General features: G+C 55.1%; 1 protein-coding gene across 2 annotated transcripts in view; it reads left to right on the forward strand.

Annotated features, from left to right (window-relative positions):
- Positions 1-14,971, forward strand: part of LOC133342265 (spectrin beta chain, non-erythrocytic 1-like) — a 153,576-nt gene that overhangs the window by 117,446 nt on the left and 21,159 nt on the right. For both annotated transcript variants that reach the window (XM_061551313.1, XM_061551314.1), the window contains 14 exons: positions 715-813; positions 1,415-1,633; positions 1,874-2,092; positions 2,213-2,415; positions 3,709-3,799; positions 4,411-4,557; positions 5,288-5,551; positions 6,918-7,142; positions 8,559-8,648; positions 9,852-10,130; positions 10,990-11,120; positions 11,823-12,027; positions 12,967-13,161; positions 14,570-14,749. In XM_061551313.1, the coding sequence (XP_061407297.1) occupies positions 715-813; positions 1,415-1,633; positions 1,874-2,092; positions 2,213-2,415; positions 3,709-3,799; positions 4,411-4,557; positions 5,288-5,551; positions 6,918-7,142; positions 8,559-8,648; positions 9,852-10,130; positions 10,990-11,120; positions 11,823-12,027; positions 12,967-13,161; positions 14,570-14,749 (2,547 nt within the window). The remainder of the gene's footprint in view (positions 1-714; positions 814-1,414; positions 1,634-1,873; positions 2,093-2,212; positions 2,416-3,708; positions 3,800-4,410; positions 4,558-5,287; positions 5,552-6,917; positions 7,143-8,558; positions 8,649-9,851; positions 10,131-10,989; positions 11,121-11,822; positions 12,028-12,966; positions 13,162-14,569; positions 14,750-14,971) is intronic.

The raw sequence follows: 14,971 nt of genomic DNA on the forward strand, positions 1-14,971 counted from the left end.
GATCATTATGTGGCCGAACCAAAGCAATCGTAATATTATTGGCTGTGAAAACCTGCGTGGTGTCTTTGTCAGTAATTGCAAGTGCAACAGTTGGATCACCATCGTTTTATCAGTAAAGCAATCATCATCATAGATTGTCGGAATCTGATGAGCTATGAAGCTCTTTTTCACAGATGTCCAGGATGTCACTACTATCATTATCAAAGCAGTAGTAGCAGCTGTCGTAGTGTCAAGAGGAGCAGTCGCATCATTATGATCATCAGTATTTAGAATCAACACTGACATCGTCATCAGCAGCAACACTGACAGCATCACACCATCATGCACGTCATCTGCAGCGACATCGGCATCACCTCCGATTCGCACGGCTGGCTATCCACGATGCGAAAGAAGTTTGACGTAGATTCCTACGGAATGGTTGGGAACTGCTGCTCCTTTACTACGAACGAATTCAATAAATTAAACTGAACTGGCAAACAAGGGGTTAATGCTCGTAAGGTCTACAATAAAACAAATGCATCCTGTGGCTTGAGTTGCTTCTCAGGCAATATTTATTTCCTTTTTTATTTCACTGCGGTTGTTATTGCAACTGTAATCATCAGTCATCATCGTCAACAGCAGCCGTTCCATCACCATCAGTACCACCATCATCGTTATCAATGACTCCATCACCATCGTCGGTGTGATTCACGCCGCCACGTTGACGCTCGACAGGCGAAGATGGGCGACTTGCAGACGGAGTCGGAGCGACTCATTGTGGAGCACCCGGAGCAGGCGGACGCCATCCGCCAGCGCCTCAACGACAACCTGGAGGTGGGAGGCGTGGCCAGGCCGCTGGGCCTCTCACCTACCCCTGGCCACTCGCACCACGTACCGGCCCCCCTCACCACAAAGCACGTACCGCAGTCGTATTTGCCTGTATTCTGTAGTTTGCACAAATTGCATCGAGTCAAATTCATGCGACAGCGCGGATACCCCGCTGGCTACGACACCGACGGTCGTTAACTTTGACCCTTGACCCCGACCTCTACCCCGACCCCGCTCAGTCCAGTTCCGTGGTGTCGCTTGACCCCCCCGTGGCGTGTGCAAGATGCGTTTATTCCGGCTTGCCTTCCCATCACGTAAAAAAAATTAAAAGGGAAAAAACAAGTTTATTTGCCTTTTTTAATTTAAATTACTACTTACTTTCCCTATGCCGTTTGTTTCGCGTGGTTGCAATTCACTCCGCTCAGTCGGTGTCAGCTGCTGAGGTTTCGAAGGGGTCTCTTTTCTCATTCCTGTTTGCCCCGTGTGCCCGCGCTCCCGGTACCGCTCCAGTTCCACAGCGACGCGCACCGGAGCCCACCCCACCGAGGGCGACGTTCCCACGCAAAAAACAAACGTTGACCACCCCCCTTCCACCGCGCGCGTGCAGGTGTGGGACGAGCTGCAGCGCACGCTGCACTCGCGCGAGGCCTCGCTGGGCGAGACGAGCAAGCTGCAGCAGTTCCTGCAGGCGCTCGACGACTTCCAGGCGTGGCTGTCGCGCACGCAGATGGCCATCGCCAGCGACGAGCCGCCCTCCAGCCTGCCCGAGGCCGAGACGCAGCTGGCGCAGCTCGAGGGCCTGCGCAACGAGATCGACAACAACCAGGTGCGGCGCACGCGCCCCCACTGCTCCCCCTCCCAGCAGCCAGGTGACAGCACCCAAATTACATTTCTGCTCAGGATCTCCAACGGGACTGGCAGCACCGCCGGCCTTACTCGATAACCACGCCGCTGGTGCGCGATTAACCTCGTGCTTAGCGACCACGTGTTCCTGACTACCTTCCTCCCTCCCTCCCTCCTCCTCCCCTCCCCTTCCTCCCTCCCTGTCACGGCTGCGTGAGCGCAGGAGGAGTTCCAGCGGGTGAGGGACATGGGCGCGCTGCTCACGCAAGACCCAAGCGACCCGCAGCACGGGCAGCTGCAGGAGCAGCTGAAGTCACTCGACGCCGGCTGGGACGACGTCCAGGCGCTGTGGGAGAGCCGCCACCGGCAGCTCACGCAGGCGCACGGCTTCCAGACGTTCCTGCGCGACGCCAAGCAGACCGAGGTGTTCCTCACCAACCAGGTGAGCGGTTGCCACCTATTCCGTCGCGGGAGATGTGCCTTGAGATGAAGAGCGTCCAGGATCGGTGTTTGCACGCAATGACCCGTGTACTCGTTCCCTTCTCTCTCTCTCCGCGCGCAGGAGTACGCGCTGAGCCACGCGGAGATGCCACAGACGCTGGAGGGCGCCGAGGCAGCCATCAAGAAGCACGACAACTTCATGAACAGCATGGACGCCAACGACGAGCGCATCCACGGCGTCACCGAGCTGGGCGCTCGCCTCGTCGGTGACGGCAACGTCAACGCGGACAAGGTCTCCGACAAGGTGGACACCATCCAGGAATGGTACGGAGCCCGCACGCACGCACGGCTGCCTGCCTGCCTGCGCGGGTGTGGGTGTGTGTGCATGGAGGAGGCTCGTGAAGGACGCGATTGGACAGTTGGAGTCAGTCGGCCTTCAACAACAACAGAGGGCAGAGGAGCGACGCTCGCAACAACGAGCGGAGCGCCAGGCGGCTAAAATACAACAAGCTGGCAGAGTAGGGGGTACAGCTGGTGCATCTGCCAGTCGTCTCAGTCAGCCAACCCATGGCACCTGGGTCTGTCCCGTGACCCCCTGTCAGCGAGCCTTCGGCACTTCACCCGACCTCAAAGTGCACCTGGCCTGGCACAGGCGCCGTGGTGACGTCACCGTCAACTCGTGGAGAATTGCGAGTATTGATAATGGTGTTGGTGTGCAGTTTGTAAATATCGTGGTGCTGGCCTTGTGTACAGGCCTTCATAGGCGCTCGCTAACAGCACTTGGCCCAGCAGCCTGCTCAGGCTATCGGAGGTTACAGCTTGTCTTCATTGCCTTATGCATCCTGGTGGGGAGCAGGAGTGCAGTGATTAGCGCACTGCGCTACAAGCCTCGCGATTTGGGTTCGGCCAACATCAGTGGCGAATATGTGATTGACCATTGGCGCATATTTATCACTGTATGACATTAATATTCACGACATGAAAATTATCGCGATATGAGTTTCCCATAACTTCACAATTGCGTTTCACATTTCTATTGCATGGGTTTCTGTGCTTTGCTCTACTTCTGTACCAAACATGTTGCCCAAAAGTATCCTTCAAACGCAGTCCCATTCAACATGTTGCTGCGAAGCACCGGCGGCATATTGGTAGTAGCTACCATATCACTTTAGATATTGCAACTATTGCGATATTTCGTAAATATTTGCCCAGAATTTTTGTAATTTTATTTTAAATATCAAAGAACGAGCAATCATTGTGATCGTAGGGACAGCACACGTGGCGTCTCTTACTCCAAGAAATTTAATTAGAAACTATGTAATTATTAACGATGATTACATTCGCCATGAAAGTAACGGCATATAATCGCGACGCCCTCAATTACTGTAGACGACATTTACAGCGGCATTCATTGAATGGACGATGCCGCCGACTTGCTCACCGCATCGCCTGCCCCGGGGGACAGATTCTCCGAGACACCAGCTCGGAACCTGACGCCACCATCACCTGATCCGAGGTCCCGAATGACTCTTGACGACAACGACGACGGTGGTGAGGATGATGATGAGATCACTTTTGACGATTGATGTCTGATGAATTCCCGGCGTTGGTTCTCAGGGCGAGGAGGAACCGCGAGGTGGCTGGGGACGTCCTGGTGAGGCTCAGGGACAACAGGGACCTCCAGAAGTTCCTTCAGGAGTGCCGCGAGGTGAGATTTGGGCAGGAGAAGCCCCTTGTTTGGTAACTCGCTCGCTCGCTCGCTCATTTACTCATCCACTATCCCACCCAACGAACTCACTTACAAACCTACTCACTCAAGGAGTCACCCATTCACTCACATCACCCACTCTCCCTCCCACTCACCTACTCACCCACTCACTCACTCATCTACCCACGCACTCACTCACTCAATCACGCACTGACGTACTCACCCATTCACCTATTAACTCACATCCACTCACCCACTTACTCATCCACTCACCTACTCACTCACATTGTCCACTCACCCACTCACTCACCCACTCATCCACTCACCCACTTACTCACCCACTCACCTACTCACTCACCCACTCGCTCACATTGTCCACTCACCCACTCACTCATCCACTCACCCCCTTACTCACCCACTCACCTACTCACTCACCCACTCACTCACATCCCCTACTCACTCACATCGCCCACTCACTCACATCCCCTACTCACTCACTCACATCACCCACTCACCAGCTCTTCCACTCGCCTCCTCTTCCCCCCCGCCTCCGACCCGCCCGCCCACTCACCCCGCTGCTCCGGTGTGCGTGTGCGTGGTCGTGGCCACAGCTGACGTGCTGGGTGAACGAGAAGATGCTGACGGCGCAGGACACGTCGTACGACGAGGCCAGGAACCTCCACTCCAAGTGGCTCAAGCACCAGGCATTCATGGCGGAGCTGGCCTCCAACAAGGAGTGGCTGGAGAAGATCAAGAAGGTTCGTGCGCCGCGTGGCGCTCGTCCGTGTGTGCTCGCGAGTGCGCGTTCACCTGTGTGCGAGCGGTAGTGTTGGTGCTTGGGGGGGGGGTGGCACGTGCCCTCCCAATGATCCCATCGAAATCCCTAATATCGATCGGATTATTGGGGTTTATTAGTAATAAAGCGGCATTTTGCGACCCCCACTGCCACTGTGTAGAATATTATTACGTGCCAGGGACTCTATGAGATGATAGAACAATAGTCTGAGTCCATAATTAGCAATAAGTAACGGCAAAGCAGTTATAAGTGACTCACATAATTGTGCGCAGTTGCGTATACAGTACGCGACTTCCCTGAAGTCATTCACCTTTAGTGAGTGCGATGCCGATCACACAATGCTGTTCGAATTCGACCCTCGATCTATGGCAGCGCCATCGCCGCACACGCGTCGAATAAAAAGCAAGGGACAAGTCCTTGCTTACTAACAACTCCTCTTATCATTTTCATTGCTGGAGGGATTCCCCCCCCCACCTGAAAATCCTGGCTCCGCCATTGAGTGGCGACGAATATTTGAACCGGTCCCGGGCCTCCCCTAGGTCGTCTCAGCCTCAAATGCATACCTGGTGCGGGTGCGTGAACATCGCTTGCTGGGGAGACGAAAGGCGGCTGCGCGTCGTGGTGTTGGCTCGCTCTCGTTAATCCCGGAGGATGCGCTCTCTCCCTCCGTCCCTGTCTGCCCCGCGCGGCAGGACGGCGAAGCGCTGGTGACGGAGAAGCCCGAGACGGAGCCCGTCGTGCGCCGGGAGCTCGCCGAGCTGCAGCGGCTGTGGCGTGAGCTCGAGTCGACCACGCAGGCCAAGGCGCAGCGCCTCTTCGACGCCAACAAGGCGGAGCTGTTCACGCAGAGCTGTGCCGACCTCGACAAGTGGATCGGCGAGCTCGAGTCGCACACGCAGTCGGACGAGTACGGGAAGGACCTCACCGGCGTCAACATCCTGCTCAAGAAGCACCAGGTGGATGCGGGCGTCGCGGTGGATGCGTGGGGGCGAGGTGGGGGCTAGGGACTCGGTAAGGCCGCCCCCCCCTCTCCCCACCCCCGTCGGCCGAGGTTTTGGTTCGGAATCCAGGCGGCCGATGGGATTGTGAAGCTGGTTCCCAAGTACGTATGTATGTATGTTGAACTTCTCTCGCACCGTACGTAGCCGACTCTGCTAATCGGAGCTGCTGGGGAAGGGCAACAAGTGTAGTGGGTGAGTTAATGATGGTCTCAGTCCATTCTGCAATGGATTTGCAATGTTTTTTTTCGAAGTTAGTTCCTCGGCCGATACATGTTTACGCTCGGCATCCAGTCCGTTTCACCGCAGAAATAAATTAAAGTAACTTTTTATTCCGTCGGCCTATAGACATTTCCGGGGCAACATTTGTTGCTCTTGAGAACCAGTGTCCGTTTTACCTCGGGGGTCTCTTAATTCTTGGGGTGCCGATAATGGGACCCCAAGTCGATGAAGTAAAAACGTGCTATTTTTAAACGCTTACTTCAACGTCGCTTAGCTCGGCTAACTTGGTGACCTCACGCGGCTGTAGGAGGCCGCGTCCACGCCGTCCCGCCCGGCACGCGCGGGGATAGCGGTGAAGCTTTCACTCCTCCTGCGAGTAATTCTCGCGGTGTCCGATTTCGCCACGTGACCGAACCACCGTGAAGCGGAGAGAAATCGATCGCTGTACTCAAAACGTATGGGTCCGGCTTTGTGAGGTAGCGCCTGCTAGAGGGCTTCCTCTGCAAGTGGTTTCTGCAGCCTGCGATCCTCCCGATCAAGTTAAGTCAAGGTGCACTCTTTACTTTTTTTGCTTAAGTTTACTTTATTTGTTTACACGGATTGCACGGGAGATCCGCGGTGCTGCGTGAGCGCAGCAGGAGTAGCAACAACAAAACAGAAACGTCAATATTGTCACGGAGCGACTACAGCAGGGTACTTAAGGGATATTGCACAGCCAGCAAACCAGGAGGCCAGTGCGGTAGAGACCGGCAACCCGGGGTACATTCCTGGCCACGGGCACGAACATCAGCGGCCAGTGATATTTGAACCCGACGCTAGACCACTCCGCACTTATTTTTCCTTTCTTTCTTTTCCAACCCGCACTGACCAGAATGGTGAAGTATGTCCAAACAACCGGGCACACTTTATTAGACCTAGGGTGAGAACTCGAGTGACCCACCCGGACGAGTCTCATTTGCGAGCGGTGTGACCTCGGCTCGATGACGGGTGAACGGAGGAAGAAGACCCGAGCCGGGTCGGCTTTGGGGCGGGAGGGAGAATCCGCGAAGCTCGATCTGACCGCGTGCGGTGGGGTGCGCGTCGTTCCGGGCCTCCGCGGCAGATGATCGAGAACCAGATGGAGGTGCGCAAGCGCGAGGTGGAGGAGCTGCAGACGCAGGCGTCGGCGCTGCGCCAGGAGGGCCAGGGCTCTGACGAAGCGGACGGCCTGGAGCGCGTGGTGGTGGTGAGGCTCCACCAGGTCATGCAGCCCCTGCAGCAGCGGAAGGGCAAGCTCCTCGCATCCAAGGAGGTCCACCAGTTCAACCGCGACTTGGAGGACGAGATTGTGAGTGGGTTCACGGTTCGAAATGATATGCTTTCAGAACGCGAATTTGATATGTGAAGCGACGAATGTGTTAGGGGACGCATTTTTGTTATATATAACGTGGACGTGGATTGGATGTAACGCGATCGAGTGAACGGAACTGGGTCGCGCAAGTGGGATTAAGCAGTTGTACGGTTGCCTCGGCGTAGAATCACACAAAGCGGGATGCTGCTGGATGCTTCTAGACGTTACCCACACGCCCTCCGTCTTTGTTCAGCCTGCGTACCCATCTACCGCTTTATAGGAGAACAGACTGTATGTGCTTTTCGATCATCATCATCATCGTCAGCAATGATCTATCCACTGCTTGATGAAGGTCTCCCCTTAAAAATACATTGTTAGATTGCCAGGCGAGGTGGTGGACACATCTGTTCCAGCAAAACAGTTGCACGGATGCTAGACTATGCAGAGGTGAAGCAACGGTGCCCAACGCTCCCGCGTCGCCAATGACGACCGTACGGTGCTGAGGAGCCGTAATCATCGCCCCCCTCTCCCCCCCGACCGTCGTCCGGCTGTCGCCGTCTCTCGCAGCCGCGCGTCGCGACGGCCCTCCTCGCCGCCGCTGCACGCGAGCCGATTTCAGTTCCCCACCCGCAAGGGTGGACATCCACTTGCGCGTGTTCCCCCCTGCGGCTCTCACCCAATCGGTGGTCTCCACTGAGAGCAGTCGTCCCTTCTAGTGACTTCCAGTCCGCGTGGCTCATGCAGAGTTGGATGTCTTGCAAAGGGTTTCTACTTGGTGTTCGGACATTTTAACAACTCCTGTTGTATTGCTAGAAAGGGTACACATCTATTATTATCTTTTATACTTTGATACTGGCAAAAAGGTCCCATGATGTAGCTGCTCACTCCGAGCTATAAATGCTCTGATAGTGTATTGTCCTTGTGCTGTTCCCCTATTGGCGTTTTCTGACCTGACACTGGTGGTGAGACTAGGCCATAAAGAAGGCTGTCTCTGGTGTAGGCCAATCATTTTCGAAGGCAACACGTATATTATCAGAGCATGTTTGTTTGCATGTTCACCACAAGTGCGTGTGGTGAATGCAGACTTGATGCCTTGGAAAGTGTATCGATTTGGTGCGTGAACATCTTAACAGCTGTTAGAAAGGGTAAAACCTATTCTTATTTTTCAGACTTTTAGTCCGTTTACTTTCCTTCACAAGCAACACGATGTCTGTGATTTTAACTGTGTTCTCTGAGCCATGTCTTCCTCACTCTTCCTGTCTCTCCACTATAATTCTCTCTCTCTCTCCAAGCTCCTCACCTGACTAGCGAGCCCCCGGGCGCTTCGTTTTGGGCCTAGCGCGGGCGTTGTTTTGGCGAAGGTTTTTCATCGCAACGTTTCCCCCTTCGTCTTTCGCCCTCGCCCTGTCACAGCTCTGGATAGATGATCACATGCCCCTGGCGTCGTCGACCGACCACGGGCACAACCTCCAGACCGTGCAGCTGCTCATGAAGAAAAACCAGGTAACGCGTGACATCAATAGTGCACACCAAGCATTCTCCCTACACGACGGGGAGGTTTGGAATCAGGGCCTGCTTGAAGTGGCACAGGTGCGTCAGAGGTTCAGAGCGCTAAGCTGGCAGTGGTGAAGTACTGGGTTTGAATCCAGGCCCGTGATTAAACTAAGTTCTCAAGTGCAGTGAGGTGATGGTCTCAGCCTGGTCACCAATGACTCTGTGACAATTTTTTTTATTCTGCACTTCCATTTGGCTCAATTCCAGCTCGGGAAAAGTAAATATTGCTTTGACATGCGACGGACGGTACTTTTCACGTGCAGAGCAGGTGGGACAGTGCTGCCCTCTATTGGCTGGATCAGAGACTCACGTGAAGGGATTTCAGAGGTAGCTCTGTGATATCCACTTCCGTGGGCCGTTCTCTCACACGAAGGGGATGCACCGTTCGCGATGGACTCTCCGGCTCGTGAAGACGCGATGCCGATAACGCGATCGAGATAAGACTCGGGTGCGGGGGGGGGGTTAGCGGGGAAGACAAAGGCGACGTATTGACTGTTCACCTAGCCCACTGGACTGTACCAGGTCAAGATGAATTGTTGAGGTCACAGTTCACGTGCGTAAATGGAACCCACGATATCCCCCCCCCCCACCTTGTGTTTTGGCGTTCACGTTCGTAGCAGCATGGTGGCCTATGCCTGGTTCCTGTCACTATTGTGCGCTCTCTGCGATGGTTCGCATGCTCACAATCGCGTGACTCCTTCATCCCCCACCCACGGAGGAGAGGAGCCACCCCCTCTCTTTGGGCATTGCACCTCCGATTAGCTCGGTTGGCTACGTACGTTACCAAATAAATTCACTGTACATACATAAATCTGTATGTATGTTGAACTTCTTTCGCACCGTATTGTATGTATATATCTTGAAGAAGTTCAACATACATAGTTCTGCATGTATGTATACTGAACCTCTTTCGCACCGTACGTAGCCAACCTCGCTAATCGGAGGTGCGGGGAAGGACAACAAACTAAACTAACGCAGCTAAGTTCTGTCCAGTGCCTACAAGACAAGGGGATGCCAGCTCACTGCCACGTCAGATCCTCTGACAGGTATCTCCTCGATGAGTCGGCGGGCGGGGGGGGTGGGTGGGGACATCGCAGCGGCGTACCTGACCGCGCTTTTCTCCCCCCCATCGTTGCCGTCGGTACGCGCCAGACCCTGCAGAAGGAGATGCAGGGCCACGAGCCGTGGGTGCACGACGTGTGCGAGCGCGGGGAGCGGCTGGCGGCGGACGGCGGGCCCGACGCGGCCGAGGTGCGCGAGCGCATCGGCACGCTGCGCGACCTCTGGGCCAGGCTGGCGACGGAGGCCGAGCGGCGGCAGGGCCGCCTGCAGGAGGCCCTGCAGGCGCAGCAGTACTACTTCGACGCGGCCGAGGCGGAGGCGTGGATGAGCGAGCAGGAGCTGTACATGATGGGCGACGAGAAGGCCAAGGTGAGGACGGGGAGAGATTTGGCAGTTTTTTTTTTTTTTAACCCCCAAGGTCAAATGTTTCATTGAGTTGGGGCAGCTTATAGGGGCCGGATCACAATGGCCGTGTCAGTGGTGCCGTCAAGAGCCTCTGTTGCAATCCTGATGTCCGCCTGCGTGGTGAGATTAAAGCAGCTGTATCGGGGTGGAGCGAGTTAATTATAATAATAGCTTCACACACACCGTAGTGGCAGTGTCTGTGCCGGGTTGGCTGCAAAGTGGCACTTTGTGGAGTTCCAAAAGCCCAATTATAGGAGGTCACATGACATACCTAAGCATTATGGGTAGTTAAGTCTCGCCATCAAAAGGCAACAGGACAGGTCCAGTAACATGTGAGGAGTACCGAAAGCTCATTGGCTGCTATGAATTTCAACTTGATAAGCCACTTCGTTGAGCTATCATTTGTGGCCAGGTCGTTTCGGAAAAAGAGCTACAGGGTCTCCTCTATTTACGAACGAGTTAGGTTCCAGAGGTCTGTTTGTAAGTCCATTTTTTCGTAAGTCCAACTTTACCCCTGTCGATTCCAAACATGTTGTATGGCATGGACACTAAGTTGTATGATTTCCTGGAGATGCCACTAGTTCTTCATGTTCTGCAGACGTAGATGCCACCACCGCTATCTATTGCATGGCGGTTGAACTGCTGCTCAGTTGCCCTTACCTGGTGGAATAAAAATGGTTTGGTTTAAACATCTTGCCACTGTAACGTGCGGCTGAGCAATGCTGAGGGCACCTGAGGGAGGGCGTCTTCCCGATGCCTCTGGCTAGGAGATGGCTCACGTGCCGGGGCCGTCGTCCGCGCGGCGCCTCGTGTGAGAGAGCAGGACGAGCAGAGCGCCGTGGCCATGCTCAAGAAGCACCAGAACCTGGAGCAGGCCGTGGAGGACTACGCAGAGAACGTGCACCAGCTGTCGGAGATCTCACGGAGACTCATCTCCGACGGGCACCCCGAGAGGTAGGAGTTGGGGGGTGGGGGGAGGGAGGGGGTGGGGGGTGGGGGGGCACACGCCTGGCACGCCGCCCACCGAGACGGCGTCGACAGCTCGTTTCACGATCTCATGGAGCATTGCATTGTGGGTAACGCAATCGATAAACACTTCCCGTCAAGGAGCATAAACAGTCACGCAAACTCCGGTAATCCTTGCAGCAGTAGCGGCTTTTGGCTCGCCATTGCTGCATCGCCCGCTTTCAGATGCACTTCTGCGGCCGTCTGGAACGATATTAGGAAGCCACTGGAGCAACGCAGTTTTAAATCTAGATTGATAAAACTGATTTATGTGTTTAGTTTGTTGTCCTTCCCCTGCACCTCCGATTAGCACGTGTAGCGATATAGATTTGGTGACTTAGCAGCATAGCGTTGGCTGCTGGCAGGGAAGGGGATCTGCAGCTACAGCAGCCCTGACTGACAGCAGGTCACGTGATAGACCAGAGAGGGAGGCCCTGGACCGGTTAAGATATTCCTCAATGGTGTTGGCCGTGAGCGGGAATCACACTCGGGGCCGGCACACCACCGCCATTTATTCACGCACACACACACGCAATTGCACGCGGGATCCGGTGAGACAATTGATGTTTCTCCGCTCGAATAATCGACGCGCCCTTTGACGACGCCACCCTCCCGTCGCCCCTCCCCCCCCTCCGGCGTCGGCGTGGCCAGCGAGCGAATCGGGCTGCGGCAGTCACAAGTGGACCGGCTGTACGCGGGCCTCAAGGACCTGGCGGAGGAGCGGCGCGGCCGCCTGGAGGAGTGGCAGAAGCTGTTTGTGCTCAACCGCGAGGTGGACGACCTGGAGCAGTGGATCGCCGAGCGCGAGGTGGTGGCCGGCTCGCACGAGCTCGGCCAGGACTACGACCACGTGACGGTGAGGCTCGCCCGCCGCTCCGCCATTGCGCGCGAAGGCAAAGATCGCCCGTATAGCTTTAACAGACTTTTGCGGCAAGTGCTGTTCGAGAGTACCCATGGCGGCCGGGACGGCACACGAGGGGGTGGGCGGTCAGCACTCAAAGGCAAAGATTCCCCCCGTATAGCCTGAACAGACTGTTGGGGCAAGTGCTGTTAGCAAGCACCAATGAAGGCATGCACGGTTACATGAGGGAATGGGTGGCCAGCACCACACCCGGCTGCCTTTGTCTCCCAAGTGGCGAAGTCTACACACTGCACCTGGTATTCATTTGAAGCTGAGGCGACCTAGGGTATGCCCAGGACTAAACTGGATTATCGCCACTGCTGTTAGCCGAGAACGGGAATCGAACTCGGTTCGCTGGGTTTCCGGCACAGCGCGCTTACAGCTGCGCCACCGCTCCCCAAACACACGCACACTCACCCACACATGCGCGTGAGGGGGTCAACACTTAATTACCGTACAGATTATTCCAGTCGCTGTACTGCCTTCTCCAGCCGAGCCAGGGACACGGTGCCTCCTGGAAGCCCACATGTATAGGAGGGAGTTTCACAACATTTGCACAATGATCCACCAACCCTCGCTGCCTCCGCAGTGCTGGGTTACAGGCCACGTGCAGCAGCGTAACCTCCACCGTCCGGCCAACTCTTCATCTATCTTTTTATTTGGAGTTTGCATGCCCCTCTCCCTGTGGTCGCGTGGATTTTTCTCCGGGTCCTCCGGTGTCTCCCTCCACATCTAGAATCGACATCACGCCTCCACGTGATAAGCCACTCCGTCGGGCTATCATTTGTGATAGCCAAGTCGCTTCTGAACAAGGGCTGTACAGCTCGGTGGGCCTTACCTGTTAAAAATAATGTTGCGTTGCGTGTGTGTGCGCGCGCGTTCCCCCCGGGACAGATGCTGCAGGACCGCTTCCGCGTGTTCGCACGCGACACGGTACTCATCGGCCAGGAGCGCGTGCAGGCCGCCAACGAGATGGTGGACGAGATGATCGACGGCGGCCACCCCGACGCCGCCTCCATCGCCGATTGGAAGGACGGCCTCAACGAGGCGTGGGCCGACCTCCTGGAGCTCATCGACACTCGCACGCAGGTACGATGCGCTGCGGTAGGGCAGTGAGGATGATTTATTGAGCCATGATGGATTCATTCACCCATTGTCGGTGGTCAGTCGCCTCCCAATCACTCTTGTATTGCTACCTACCATGGCTGCTAATCCTTTGAAGTTCGTTCGTTGATTCCTTCCAAACATGTTGAGTACTCGGGCTACGAGACACTGACGGTTTCGTCCCATCCATCACACTGTGTTCAACCATTGCAGGTCACAACAACACGCCCCCTAACTCACTCACACACTGAACAGTTCACTAATTTCCTCACCCACTCACTCAGGCACTCACTCACCCAACTACTCACCCTCTCACCCACTCACTCACCCATCCACTCACTCACTCACTCACCCACTCATCACTCTGCAAGTCACGACCCTTCTCTCTCCGCTTCTATCTGCTCACTGCTCCACTTTGGAATTCGCTCCCATCTCCTTTTTTCCGAAGTGCTTATGTAACCTCGCCCAGTTGAATACACCTACAAACCTTTGGCTGTCGTGCCTTACGTAGTACCGTTTGTTACTGGGCGCTTGGTAATCTGGGCTGTTGGTGCCTGTCCTAAGCAACGGTATAACAACAAACGCCCACACACATCCTTGCTCCCTCCCTCCACTCCCCGTGATACCGTGCGCTTACATTTGCACCACGGTGGCGAGATGTCGACTACCTCGCCTGGTATACAGGAGGTCGTGGGTTCGATTCTGACCCTGACGCCTGTTGTATCTATGGAGTTTGCGTGTCTCTCTCTCCCCGTGGTTGCGTGGAATTTTCTCCGGGTCCTCCGGTTTTTCCCTCCACATTTAGAAACATGCGCTTAGAGTATTTAACTGTTATAAATTCCCAGGTGACAAGCCACTTCGTTGGGCTATCACTTGTGGCCAAGTCGCTTCTGAGAAAGAGCTACATAGCTCGGTGGGCCTTAGCTGGTAAAATAAAAATAGTTTCAGCAGTTATGGATGGTGGGTGTTTATATTTCTGCAAATAGATTGCTAAAGGACTGAGATGAACCGAGACGATCATCGTTTAACGCCTTTTGCAGCAGTGGAAATGGGCCGGTACGCGTTGGTTTTCCCCCCACATTTTAAAATACGAGTATTTTGCTGCTATAAATTTCTACACGATGATAGTGCCATTTTGTTGCGCTATCATTTGTGGCCAGGGCGCTGCTGAAAGAGGGCCATGCAGCTCAGTGGGCCTTACCTGGTAAAATAAAAAAATGTAAAAAATAAAAAAATTGTAAATTTTTTTTTTAAATATAATAAATTGTACTGGCAGATGTGAAAAGCAGTGGCACCAACTTTGAGTTACTGGCCCAAGCCGTGAATAACTCAACAAGGACATGAATAATCAGACGCGACACGTCAACTATACAACCGCCGTCCTCCGCCGCAGGTGCTGGCGGCGTCGTTCGAGCTGCACCGCTTCCTGCAGCAGGCGCGCGAGGTGCTCGGCCGCGTCACCGAGAAGCACCAGCAGCTGTCGGACGACCTGGGCCGCGACCAGCACTCGGTGGAGAGCCTCCAGCGCGTGCACACCGCCTTCGAGCACGACATCCAGACGCTCGGCTCGCAGGTGCGTGCGTGCGCGTGTGTGTGCGTGCGCGTGTGTGTATGTGTGTGTGAGGGGAGCGGTGGTGTAGCAGTTAGCGCGCTGCACTACGAACCCGGCAGCCCGAGTTCGATTCTCGCTCACGGCCAACCTCAGTGACGATTATCTGAACCGGTCCTGGGCCTCCCTGAGGTCGACTCAGCCTCAAATGAGTACCTGGTGCGGTGTGTTTACATCGCCACTGGT

Source organism: Lethenteron reissneri, chromosome 14 (assembly GCF_015708825.2).
Source record: "Lethenteron reissneri isolate LAM-NWPU_2019-01 chromosome 14, ASM1570882v1, whole genome shotgun sequence".
NCBI classification, from domain to species: domain Eukaryota; kingdom Metazoa; phylum Chordata; class Hyperoartia; order Petromyzontiformes; family Petromyzontidae; genus Lethenteron; species Lethenteron reissneri.